At 46.5% G+C, this 13,424-nt stretch overlaps 1 protein-coding gene across 1 annotated transcript in view; it reads right to left on the bottom strand.

Annotated features, from left to right (window-relative positions):
• STMN2 (stathmin 2) overlaps positions 1 to 9,060 on the bottom strand; it is a 42,858-nt gene extending 33,798 nt beyond the window's left edge. Inside the window, exon 1 of the mRNA XM_074883437.1 lies at positions 8,859 to 9,060. Within this exon, the coding sequence (XP_074739538.1) occupies positions 8,859 to 8,877 (19 nt within the window). The 5' untranslated portion in view covers positions 8,878 to 9,060. The remainder of the gene's footprint in view (positions 1 to 8,858) is intronic.
• Positions 9,061 to 13,424: the final 4,364 nt, after the last annotated feature.

Below are 13,424 nucleotides of genomic sequence, written 5' to 3'. Positions count from 1 at the left end.
AACATTGTTTCCCCAGCAAGAAGCTATCTGCCTTGCAGAACAAGTGCTTTGTTGACAAATATTAAACATTTTGTTTCTTAAACCACAATGAATATGGGCATCTTTCCTATCTACAACATATAATATTGAAAGCTCCCTGACTGCAGTCTTGACAGTGTCAAAAAATATCTAAACACATATAAAAGATATTAGCTTAGAAACAGTCTTTTGTATTACATCTACATAAGTTGAATAAATGCCAGTACCTGGAGACAAAGACTGTATAGCGACTATAAACATGACTGCTGAGTCAATACTTGTACTTTCTTTTCACATGAATGATATAAGAAACAAATATATCAAAGTAGTTAAATGTGATATTTAGTAAAGGCTAATAAAATGGGTTACTGAAGTGAATTTCACTTCTAAAAAATGTCTTTGAAAAATTATAGAGCTTGATTCATGTATTCATTTTAAATTAAAAGATTTCCTAGGAGCATGCAAATGTTTCTTACAGCTCCATTCAGGTAACTGGAGGATTTGCAGTACAAAAATACTAGTAAACAAAAAAAATTATTTTTTGCTACACTTTTATATACAAATGTAGGCAAAAGCTTTTGTGCATCATTGACCTGGCTGTAGTCTCTACAATTTTTTGAAAAGGAAAAAATAATAACCATAACAGTATTAGACACTTCAGGGAGCCCTGCCAATGAAATTACATCAGGAGTCATCCTAGTGGAAACCAGAGGATGAATTTGAACAGGTGTATATCAGAAATCTCAGGCCAAAAGGACAATTTGTGTTTTCAATAACTTTAGAAAGGATCAAGAACAGTATCAAGATCAAAAGTTATAGCTATGTAGTCACTTACTGACTAGTGAATATATTTAAATGTAAAAAACTTAAGCATTAAAAGGTACCTTAGCTAGCTTCATGTAAAGCATACCTCAGCTTAAAGTAAATTCTCAGTTTGTAGACTTCTATGCCTATCAGTAGTATAAAATACATACATCGTTATTTTTTCTTTACCTAAGAAATTCCCTAAGGATTATAAAAAGTACCTGAGTATCACAGAATGCTAATACAGCTTTAGAAGGTAAATTGCTCTGTTTCCTAATCTGATCAGTATGGATTTTTAAAACTTCTCTAACATCAGGGCATTGTTGCAGAGTTCCATGCAGTATGGAACATAACCTCACATCAAAACTCTGAGATAAGTATGTAAGATTATCCCCATCTTAATAAAGAGAAAGTCAGGCCATAAAATGATTAAGGGACAAATCCAATAAAGGATCTAGGTGCCTAAAATGGTATTTAAGAAAAATTCAGGCTTCTAAATCCAAAATGCAGATTCTGCAAATTCCTGCATGGCTACAGAGAGGTCATGAAAATCTATAAATACCACAATTTGTGCTCTTCAAATTGGTGGTGCATCATAGCGTTCTACTTTGTTGTACAAGCAAGGGTGCCTCAGACTTTAAATGTTTAATCCCTTAACACTGGATATTGGGTGTTCTTCCAACCCAGACGCCATCCCCTGAAGAAATCTGTGTAGCCTATTTCCCGAGAACATGTGGCACACATAGATAGGACAGGGTCCTTCATAAATGCAGGGACACCCATTGGTTTCTTTTAAACTGCAGCTGAGGGGAAACCTTGCTGGCTGTCTTGCTCCTGCCCTTTGGGACAACTGTCTACAGTGAGCACCTCTGACTGGGAAATGCCAGAGCCGGGTTCAATCTCTTTCAGAAATGAGGGGATTCAAGCTGAAGGGTCCTAACTGCCACCCAAAAAACCTCAAGCTTTATTTTCTGCTCCCACAGTTTCGTTCCGTTGTATCATACAAAGCCCAGCGATAGTTCTATAAGCCAGGGCTTCCCAGTTACTAGGTGGAGGTCATCCTCCCTCCTGTGTGCTCTCTTGTCCTCTCTCCAGTGTGATGCTCTTCCCAGGGGAGGGTGGGAAAGGCCCACAGCTTGGTGGCTCTTGTGTTCTCTGGGGAAGGAGGACACGCAGGGGCAAGCGACACCAAATCCCAGCAGCACACTTGGAGGCCAACCACCAACTGTCTGGCTGAGAGGCAGGAGTGCACCCACTGTCACCTCTTTTTCCTCCCACCACAATTAAGGAGGCCGAAGCAGGGCTTCTCTGCAGCCATGGGTGAAGTGCCCAAGGGACGGCTGAAGTCTCACCATTCCCCCCTGCATTTCCCTCTGGGTCACTTGAGTGATGAGTACGTTCACTCTGGGCAGACCTCAGCAATGTGCGGCTCGACCATAGTCACGGGCACTGACCTCTCCCCATGTGTTGTGGAGGTACAGTCACACCTGTATCCCACCACAGGTGCCTTAGAGCTTTACTAACTCTATCCTCAGTCACCTCCCTAAACTAAACCACCTGCTTGGGGCAAAACTAATAAAAAATTCTATTTTGTGATTGTGTGCGTCCACACAATAACTGCTACAACAGTGATAGGTTTTGTGTATTAGAATGAGTGCATAAATGATAATTTGTTTATGAACTTCTTGGATTAGACGGCTATACCTTCAAAAAAGTAACATTCCTAAATGTATTCAGCAAAGCGTAATGTTTTGTGTAGATGCTGTGCATCAGTTTAACTGCACATCCTGGCAGAAAGGGCTTAAATTCACTTCATTTCTTAAATTATGTATTAGCAGACAGGAAAAACATAATAAGTGGAAGAGAAAATGAAGTAATTACAGAGCAGCTTTGTCTGCTGGTATTGCTTAGACACACGACATCTTGAATATTTTGTTCCCAGGAGCCAGCATTTCCGCATCAGTCCATTTTTTTCAACTGAGGATGCAGATCTGTGCAGATTTTTTCTGGTTTTGGAAAGTCCTGAGCAACTAGAGCAATAGATACTGCCTGCACTGTAGTCATGGGTGCCCAGCACCTTGCAGGACTGAAGTACATGTCCCACATAGAATTGCTGGCTGATGTTCACAGGGAGACTCACAATTCCAAGTGGGATCAACAGTATTTTTAAACTGAATGAAAACCAGCAACACCTCAGACTGTATCCAGAGAATTCATAGCGTGACGATTGTGTGTAGCCTAGAAAGAATTGTGAATAGCAGCCATTCGTCCAAATCAGCTACAAATTTCTGTGTCCCCATGGGCTAAGGATCAGCTGATTGTACCGAGGCCGGTGGCTGAACTCCATTGGCTCCTGTGAGGCAAGACTGATTTGCAAAGTTGGTTCATCTATCATCCATTTTATGCACACTGCTGAAGAAGACATGTTCTCTACAAGCCACACAATGACAGCAACAGTTTTTGTTTATAAAGGTGACTTGTATGGAGAATTAACATTGGATTTTTGAAGGCAGTTACTGCAGAGGTAAGCACTGCTGGTTCGTGACGTGACATTTGCTCCTCCTTAAAGCATTGGGCAGAACTACTGAGAGTGCCAGGCTTTGAAGCCCGCTGACACGAGTCGAAAGGTAAATGTACTCAACATATTACAGCCTGAGGTGGAACACACTCTGCAAGAAGACTTGTTGGAGGACTTCACTTCCAGCTGTGTTGCTGCCCACTGGTCACAGGGCTAGGAGGCACCGTCAGGCCCTTACATTCAAGTGGTGACTTTCTTGCTGTATAATCTTTAGCAAAGCTTTTAGTGAGTTAATTTTCCAACTGTATCAATTATTTGGAGTGACACCATTTTAGGATGCCTACTTTAAGATACCTAGGGCTTGATGTTTTTCAGGAGTGCTCAACATCTCTTGTTCCTTTTGACTATGAACTAATAAGGTAGTTAAATTAGACCTCCATGAAAATGCTGCACAGGTCAAGTATTGCCCAGACCTACCTATCATAGGAACCCTCTGATCTCTGTGCTTCAGACTACATAATAACGCCTACTTCTCACAGAAGGCTCTTAGGAGAATTAATTAGTTAATTTTGTACAGTCTTTGAAGGCTAAAATGCTATCTAAATATATTGCGGGATATGAGTGCCCCATCTCTCTTCTGTAATGAGTTTTTTTAATTAATGCTATTAATTTGAAAATGGAGAATTCTTTTCTAAAGAAATTAATCTAAATGTCACCTGAGAAAAATGTAACCATGAGGTTAGATCGCACATATATTTATAGTAAAAAATAGGTGTGCAAAATATAATCTAGAGAAATGTACTATTGTAGAACAAATACCAAAGAAATTTTTAAAAAATCCAGGCTTAATTAATTAATTAAAGGAATTTCAAATTGACAAAATCAATATGAATGCAGGAATTAAATAGGAAAGTCTAAGTCTAAACAGAATTTACATTGGGATAAAAAGGTGATGGAGGTGGAGGTGAGAGAACATTTTGGAAGTGTTCAAGCTGCTGAATTTTATTTTTATTTCCTCAGCATGTTATGGGATCTCTTCCATAAAATGATGGAATAGATGACGCTCCATCCTCCTGCCTGTACACTTCAACAGGGTAAGTAAAGAACTGCTAGGAGGCAATAAAAATTCTTAGCCATATGGACTGTTTTTAAAATTAATACTGCCTCAATTCTCAATAGCAGAAAGAATAATCTGCTCTTTAAATCAGGGAAAGAATATGAATAGGTGTTAACCTTCAGTTCTCTTGTGAATTCTACTTGCCAGCAACTTTATATTAGCTTAGCAGTCAAAATTCTCAGAAAAATAAACTAATTGAAATGTTTCTTCTGCTAAATCTTGACAAAATCTGGAATAATGGTGTCTCAGTCAAATCATATTTCTGCTAACATTATGAGACAATAAACTCTTTTCTGAATCTTGTCTACATTCATTCTCATCTTAATTTCCTATTTGTCTATTCAGATATGTAATTTTCTGACAGTTGAAAATAATTCAGTGCTGATTTGTGTTTATTTATTTATAAAAGGGAAAAAACTCATTTATTTATAAAAGGGGAAGATTAAAACCTTCTGCTAAACCTGCATAATACAGAAAGGAGCATGTTCAGTCCACATTCAACCTGGCACTTAGCCATATGTTGTTTAACTTGAAGCTTGTTGCTGCCATTGATGTCCAGGTGACTACTCATGTGCCATTGTCAAAGACCAAGCAATTGTTTAAGTGTACTGGCAGATCAGAGGCAGAATCCTTATGCCTCTGCAGTAAAAAAGCCTAGTTATTAAAATAATTGAACCAGTTAAACTCAACAACCTTACAATTATTTATGACTTCATATGTATGTTTACATACCAGATAAACCAATAATGCAGTACTCAGTTAATATACAAACTCAGCGGTGACATTGCATCCATCAAGCTAAGTATCGAAGTCTGAGCTTGTAACTAAAATGGAAATGACAAAGTAGAAGAACAGCTCTGAAGTACTTTTACAACAGTTTAATCAGTCTCACTGAAATATGCAAAGGAGGCAGCGTGGGGCTGCCTGAATTCCCGTATCCTCATAATCCCACCCATTTATCACCTCACAGAGTTCCTGACTATCTCAAAAGGAGTCTGAATTAAAACAATTCTTTAACACACTATTAACACATATCCCATGTATTTCTGTTAAACAACTTCCTATAAAATAAACAAGAACCATAATCGGGACTGAGACTTTCTGTATGATATTTGTCTGAAGATGTTTTCATAATAAATATCCTTTAAATCAAACACTGCAAGGAAACAATGAAATAATGGTTTCAGACACCATTTTTAGTTCCAGTGTCATCACTGACTGCTTCACCCTCACACTGCCATGTACCTACCTGAACAAACTTTATCCAACCAGGTACATGGCCTATCAGGTCTGTAGTGATCCCACCTGCAAAAGCTGCTGATTTATGTAACATGCATCCTGTAAGGTAGGGAGCATAAGGTATGAAGGAGTCCACCCATACAACACAGATTTCACTTGGTGTCAAGGGCAGGTTGCAATTTAAAAGCTCCCAGAATTCCTGTACAGCCATGTTGTATGGAATAAAAAAGATACACTTAAATATAAGTAATCAATCAAATAAATAAATAAAGGGGGAGGTGTGTGTGTTGTGTCTGATGTGCGTCATTCATATACTATGAAAAGACCTTCATAGGCATTCAGGATGTACTGAGCTCCAGAAGTTCTTGCAGCTGTTGAAATTCCTATGTAAGTCAAAGGATCTTTCCTTGAAAACCTTTTATTTAACAGAGCCTAAGAGAAAATGAGGCTTAATTTTGCTTTCTGTGTCTGAATATAAACACAGGCTTATCAAGGTATTTAGCATCTGTGTAACCTGAGTTATGTGAAGAGTTCTGTCCAAAGCCAGTAGGACTATTCACATGCTCAAACTCAGACACCTGCTTAAGTGCCTTGCTGGACCAGGGCCAGAAATGTAATAGTGGGCCAGTTTAAGCTGATTAGAAATGTTCTGTTGGCTCCAGTGGCAGCAGGATCTAGCCTTTATTGCCACTTTGGAAAATATGGTGCTCAACAAGGGAAAAAAATCAGGCACTCTGTAGTTCTCTCAGTGGTCTATTGGGTAAAGCTTGCGTACAGAACAAATGCAGCTTATTTAGCACTAACTGGAAATGTGCACGACTGAGAATGCATCTATTTTTCCACATGAAAATGAAATTTGTTGCCTTGAAGAAACTCTCGAAATAAAGTGGCTTATTCTAATAGGCTGTCTAGATCCAAATTTTCTCTACAAATAATTACGACAAGGAAGAATAAGGTTTAAAGAAATGGTGAAGAGAATCCTTAACCTTTGTGAGTTTAAAGAGGGAAGATGCTTTTAATAACATATTTTTCATTTTTAAATTGAATGCTGTTGTAATTAGTATTTTTAGAATCGTGAACTACATCGTTACATTGCTTTTTATTGCTTGTGTATGTAGCTTGTTAACCAGGTATCAATAGGCAAACTGGGGTGACACTGTCAATCTGTCTCTGGGCAAATCTAATGATTCCAGCATCCCTCTTGCTGCAGAAACCTTTCTATTTGTGTGCTGCGAGATCATTAACCAAAGGCTGAAGGGCCTTTTCTTCCCTAGTGACAGAATTCCTAACAGGGCCTTCTGCAGTGATAAGTCTCCGACTGACTACAAATTATCAATACTGATTACCAGATTGCTGCAGTGGGGAGGGGACGGCGTGCTTGGCACTGCAGGGCTGGCCAGACTCCCACAGCCCTTGTCTCCCTTCTCTATTTGCCTCTACAGCTGTCTCTTGCCTTGTTCCCAGGGGTGCCACAGCCAGGTTAAAATGCTTTCAATCCACACCAATTATTCCTCGGGAGCAGAACATCAGCATTCAAACAAATAAATGTACAATGCGTCGGTTACAGGCAGTGCCAGGAGGATTCGGTGTAACTTTGTGCGACGTGATTAACAGTGATAACAGAGTCTGCACTGAACGGGAATTTGAATGGGATTTGTTTCGTGGGGAAGGATCATAATTGCGTTGGAGCTCTCCATCCTTATTTTGTGGGATTTGTGCGTGCATGATTTTAATGGTGAATGATTGTGAAAACTTGAATTTGAATGCGTCAAACGTAGGTCCTGCCTCACTCCCCCCCCCCCCCCACCCAAAAAAAAAAAAAAAATCAAGGCGCTATAGGGTCTGGATGCTTTCAGCAGCCTGGCCCCACGGTTGCTCCCCCACCCTCCACTGCGATTTTCCGCTCCCCCACCCGCTCCAGCAGCCTTCCTCGAACAAAGGGGCCGGGGCCGGGCCGCCGCCTCTGGCTCCTGCCGCTGACGCCGGGACAAGCGCCCCGTACCCACCGGGGACCGAGGGCCAAAGGCTCCCCGAGACCCGCCGGCTCCCCGGGGCCGCGGCTGTGGCGGGGATCGCGCTGCTCCCGCGCCCCGCCCCGCCCCGCCCGGCCGCGCCCCGGGGCCGAACGGGGGGGGGGGGGGAACGGGGGGAGGGGAGCGGGGGGGGCGGGGCGCCGCGGCGGCAGGGCGCAGGGCGCGGCTCCCGGCCGGGGGAGGCGGGGGGGGAGGACCGGGAAGGGGGGGGAGGATGCTGTGCTTGCAGCTGAGAAACGCGAGCTAACCACAGCCCTGGAAGCTGCCCCCTGGGAGAGAAAAACAGGGTGGGAACTGCTAGAAAAGACCAGCTATCCATGATGCAGTGACCTACTTCAGCGTCTGTGTGTCCCCCGTCGTCCCCCCCCCCGCCAGACTGCAGGTGTGGGCAGCGCCGGGGCAGCAGGGACCCGCCGGCTCCTTCCTCTCGCCCCCCCGCAGCCCCTCACGCCCGGCTGGGCGCGGCCGGCCCGCAGTGCGCGTAGCGGCAGGTGCCCGCCCCGCTGCAGCACCCCCCCCCCCCTCCCGGCTCTACGGGCCCCCGCGCCCCCCGCCCGGCCCTGTGTGTCCGCCCTCCCGCTCCGGGGCCGCCGCCCGCAGCCCCCCGCCGCCGCCGCCGTGCTGGGTGCGCTCGGCGGTGCTTTTCCTCCTTCCCTCTTTTCTTCGGCTCCCCACGCGGGTCGCGGTTCGTTTCAGAAGCAGAGGGGAGAGCTGGCCCCGGGCGACAGGGGCTACGGGGGCGTGGGAAGGCATATTTATAGCGGGGGTAACTTTGCGATTCGTTTTATCTTTTTTTTTTTTTTTTTTTTAAATAAAAGCTATAATACCCAGATTCATCTTTAAAATAATGAAAGCCGTTTCAAAATTAGGCTGTGCTCGTGTGCCCACTTCACCCATCAGTAAATAATCTGATCTCAGGTTAGGACGTTATAAGAGCCCCGGGATCCCACACCCACTCCCTTATTTTTTTTTTTTCTTTTTTTCTGATCAAAGAAATTAAAAATGTTTAGCGTCGTCTTGATTTTTTCCTAAACTCGAGGGACCCTGAGAAGAGCACCCAGTGCAGGTAGCGGTCCTAGGAAATAGTGGCCGTTGTACTGGCTGAAGAAAAAGAGATGAGGTTTCTTACCCATTGCTGTTTTAGCCATGGTGGGATGTGCAGGCTCTCAGAGGTGCTGAAGGCAAAGGGGTCCAGCTACAGCAGTGGAGAGAGGGAGAGAAGACTGAATAAGGCACTGAGTCAGCAGAGTGGGGCTGTGCAAGAGAAGGAGCAAGAGGCAGGAGCCCATGAATAATTATCACTCCTCTACCCAAGCAGATTGGCTCTAGAGGTCCCCTGACATGACTCCTGCAGAGCCAGAATCTCCGGGCATTAAATATTGATCCACCAATGGTGCTGGAGTACAAAGTGCCAGAATGCAGTTTGAAATGGAAATCAGTCCTTGAATGCCTCTCCCCCCTCGGTCTGGCTTTAATAGTACATTCCATGTCAAATGTTTTATGTCTTACATGAAAAAAGCCTATTGGTGTTGAAGGCTCTGCTGTTGCTACCTGTAAAACATGCACAAATTCACTTTAACACATTTTATTCCAAAGATACAACAGAAAAAAAAAAAGGACCAATGGCAGGGATTTTCTAAACCATTTCAGTAAAACAGCTGCTCAGGTTATTTTTACCTTTACATCTCATTTCCTACAAATGCATACAGATACCATATACAATTGTTTTATACTGAATGTTTCTGCATTTCAGTATTTGTTTTAGTGTCCCCAGACCTAACCCTGCACAACTTGAACTCTGCTAAGACTTGGGGAATATCAGCTGGTCCTGTTTGCCCTCTCAAAGGGCTCTGGAAGGCCAAAACCAGGATAAATGTGAAAAGAAGTCAATAACCCCTTCCCTGATGCACTTTAACAAAACCCACGAGGAAGCTGCAAGCTTGATTCACTTGATAAAGGGTGCAGAATGGGACCTGATATGATTATTACATGAAAGGTGGTGGATACATTCTAAGGGTTCTCTAGATTAATTTTAAGGATTCTCTATCCCCAACAAGAGGAAAGCCAGTGGCGTGACTGACAGCCACTAAACAAATGAGGATGGCTAATTGAAATTCTTGCTATAAACATGGCAGGGATCTACTTGTACACCTCCTAGGGCGTGAAGCAGTTGCTGGCCTAGAGGAAACAGTATCCAAGATGGTGGTACAAAGAGGATGACACTCCATCTTTACACTACCTTCTCATCCTTACAGTGTCCAGCTGGAGCTCATTTGCCTCTCCCAGGGGAAAACCAGCCTTATTGTCAAAAGCTTGCAGTGATAACCCTCTCCCACACTGCTTGCAGCCAGACAGGGCATAGGGCAAATTTTCAGCTTGGCATTTGGAGGACGCTCCAAACCCCTCGTGGAGTTGTTTCATCTGTGTATGGGTGGGTGAAAAAAGTAGGAGAGTGGGTAGAGGTCTCCAGGGTGGAGCCATGTCCTCCCAGAGCAGGCAGGGCGTTGGCACCCTTCTCCTGCTTTCGGCGGTGCCTTTTGCAGCTGCACAGTGCGCACAGTGTGCTGTCACTAACTGTCATGCTCTTCCTCTGTGTGTGCTCCCCTAGAACGGGTAATGCAGGATTATGCTTGTCCGAGCTTCCTTGAGGTCAGTAAACAGCATCTTTGAGTAAAGCAGGGCCCAGAGCATGAGTCTGAGGCTAGCTTTCTCTTTTGAGTCGCTTTTGACAATTTCCGAATTGCAGGAGCTAGTTGTGTTTTGTTTTTTTTTTTTTCTTTAAATAATAATAGTAAAGTCTGGAGGTGAATTTGGGGAGAGAAACATCCCCACACTGTACTGCGTGCAGAGAGACGTGTGTGACTCACCCCGTGTGCGCTGGCACAGCACGGCAGATGCTGCGATGGCTCCTGCGGAGGCACCTCTGGCTCGCTGGAGGGAGGGGATGAGGCGGCTTTGCTGGGGTGCAGGGGGGGATCTGGCTTCCTGGGAGGCCCTGCCCTCACGGGGAGCGGGCAGGCGGGCGGCCTGGGGGCCCTGCCGCTTTTTGGGGTGAAACGCTTCTGGGCCTTCAGCTGTGTGGCTGCGTGTGGGGTAGGGTGAGCAGGAGACGGAGACCTAATTGTGCCGGGATGTCTGTAGTGAGAGTAGCTTATCCCTGAACGGAAACGGTGAGAAACGACCGAGAGCTGCGCATACAAGGGCGGAGGGCGGGGGACGCCTCATAGGGCTGGGTAGCCTCGCCCTAACCGAAAGACACCCCCCCGGTCCCCCGGACCCCGGCGGGGGTGGCCCTACCCCGGGCTCAGGCGGGTGCATGCCGGGGTGAGGGGCTGTCTCGGCAGGGCAGCAGGCGGAGAGCGCGGCCCAGCCTAGCTCGGCTCGGCTCGGCTCGGCCCGGCTCGGGGGGGCGGGGCGGGGCGGGGCGGGAGGAAGGTGCCGGGCGCTGTCCCTGGTGCTGGAGGCGGCGGCGCTCCCGGGGCAGCGGCGTCCCGGCCGGGGCGGAGGCCGGGCGGGCCGGGCGACAGCCTGGGGCAGGAGTCAGGCCAAGAGGGGGCAGGGAGGCAGGCAGGGGCAGGGGCAGAGGCGGAACGACGAGGGGTCAGGCAGGGGTTAGGCGGGGCGGCGCAGCGCGGCTGCCTTCCGCACCCCTCCGCACCCCCCCGCGGGCACTGCGCCAGCGCGGCAGCCGCAGCGCGGCGCGGAGCGGGTGAGGGGCCGCGGTGCCGGCTCCGCCCGAGCCGGCCGCTCGCCGCTGCCTTCCCGGCCCGGGGCGGGGCTGGGCTGGGCTCTGCGGGGCGCAGCTGCCCCGGGGCGGAGCGGGCACCGGGACGGCGCTGCCAGAACGCAGCTTCGTTGGGTCGGCTCCCCATCCCCCGCCGCGGCACCCGGCACGCCCAGCGGCTGCAGACCCGCCCTGGCATCTGTCTGTTTTATTTCATTCTGGTTTTCCTCTCCTCCGAGCTAACCCAGCAGCCAAGGGCGGCAGGCAGAGCGGGAGGGTTCCCACAGCCCCGGCCGGAGGCAGCTCGCTCGCTTCGGGCCTCGCTGCGGCCCCGCCGCCGTGTCGGCAGCATTTCCCTGCTGCCCGGCGGTGCGGGGCGGCTCCCCAGGCCGGCCCCCCGCTGCCCCCGGCCGGGGCGGGGTCGGGCCCCTCCGCAGCCCCTGCCCAGGGGCCGGCGCGGCACGGCCGCGAGTTGCCGGGCAGGGGTGGGGGGGGACAGCTCGGCTCTCACCCTTAAAGGGTGTGCCAGGCTCCTGGGGCGGGGGTTGCCGAGAAAGCGGTGCAAGAAATGGCATGGCAATCACTGTCATGTCAAACCCTTGGCGAATACGGGAGCGGTTAATGAACACTCCATATATCATTTCTGATCCACTGACACCTCTTGATGTTGTGTTTCACGTAAATTTTAGTGAAGCATGAATTGAGCTCCAGCATGCCCTCGCAAGGCGAGACTTGTCTGCTTTTGCAGGCTGGGCCTTCTCTTGATTGACATGAAAATGCATTTGCAGCCCGGCCTACCTCCAGGTCCGTGGGTGTACGGGCTGTAAGGATGTGCTGCTGAGCAAAGCACTCCTTAACTGCTTCTAAATAGCAGTGGGATATAACTGGGGCTTTCATCCCACAGTTGTTGAACACTTCTTCTGTAGCCTTGGGCAGATCATTGGAAAGCTTTTGTTCATTTTCCCCATTTGTTCTTTTCTCCATTTATTAGAAAGGATCTTACTTTTTACCCCCTTGCAGGCAAGGGGGAAGGGGAGGTGGTACTGTAAAGATAAATGTTTATGCAGCACTTTGAAGACTATTGTTGCTAGGTAAATTAGCTGCATTGGCACTGAAATAATGCAAATGGCAGAGATGGGAGAAGGTCGTGAATCTCTTACTCTCTGCCTGTGCTTTGTGTCTCTGCTGCGTAGGCTGGGAGACTGTGCAGCCTTGTTTAGCTTTCTTAAATAACTTGAGAAATTCAGCTTATTGACTTTTGGGAGACTTGTTTACACTTAGCCTTTGTCATTAGGAAATGTAATGTACCTTATTTAGAGCACCTGATTTTTTTTTTTTTTTTTTCTTTTGGTCACTGCTACTTCTTCTTTACGCTTCCTGGAGCAATTTCTCTCTGTGTCTATGCAATATAAAAAACAATCAGTAATTAGTTCATGATTAGCCTGTTACCATCCCTATTGCTTCCAACCCCTCACCAAAACCTATGGTAAAAGATATTATTCAGACTGTACAATGAAGTCCTCAAAAGTCAGAGAAGAATGGTGCCTGTGCAACCTCAATTACCCTTCCTATGCATACATATCATGAAACAATTTTAATTATATACTCACATGCTATTTTTTCCACCAGACTGCCTACATACATAACAAGATGGATGGTACTCCCTCGGTGAGCACTATTTGATATTTTGTTTTCATTCTGTTCTCCTAAAACAGAACCTTGTCACAGTCCTCTGTGCCCTTGAAAGCATGGATATGATAAAGATTTTTTTGAAGGAACGTTTGCCAGAATATTTTCCTAACATGGGAGGAAAAATCTTTTGTCTAGCCTTGTTCTTTACAGCAGGTTAAGTATAGATTAGAAGATGTTAGCATAGTTTGTGTATCAGTAAGCAACTAAATTCTGTGTATTTTAATGTGAAATTTAGTGAGACTACGAACATATGCATGTGTGATTTTTTAATTTTTTGTG

This window comes from Strix uralensis, chromosome 1 (assembly GCF_047716275.1).
Source record: "Strix uralensis isolate ZFMK-TIS-50842 chromosome 1, bStrUra1, whole genome shotgun sequence".
Lineage (NCBI taxonomy): Eukaryota > Metazoa > Chordata > Aves > Strigiformes > Strigidae > Strix > Strix uralensis.
Note: the sequence above shows the minus strand (reverse complement) of the source record. Positions and strands in the feature narration are given on the sequence as shown.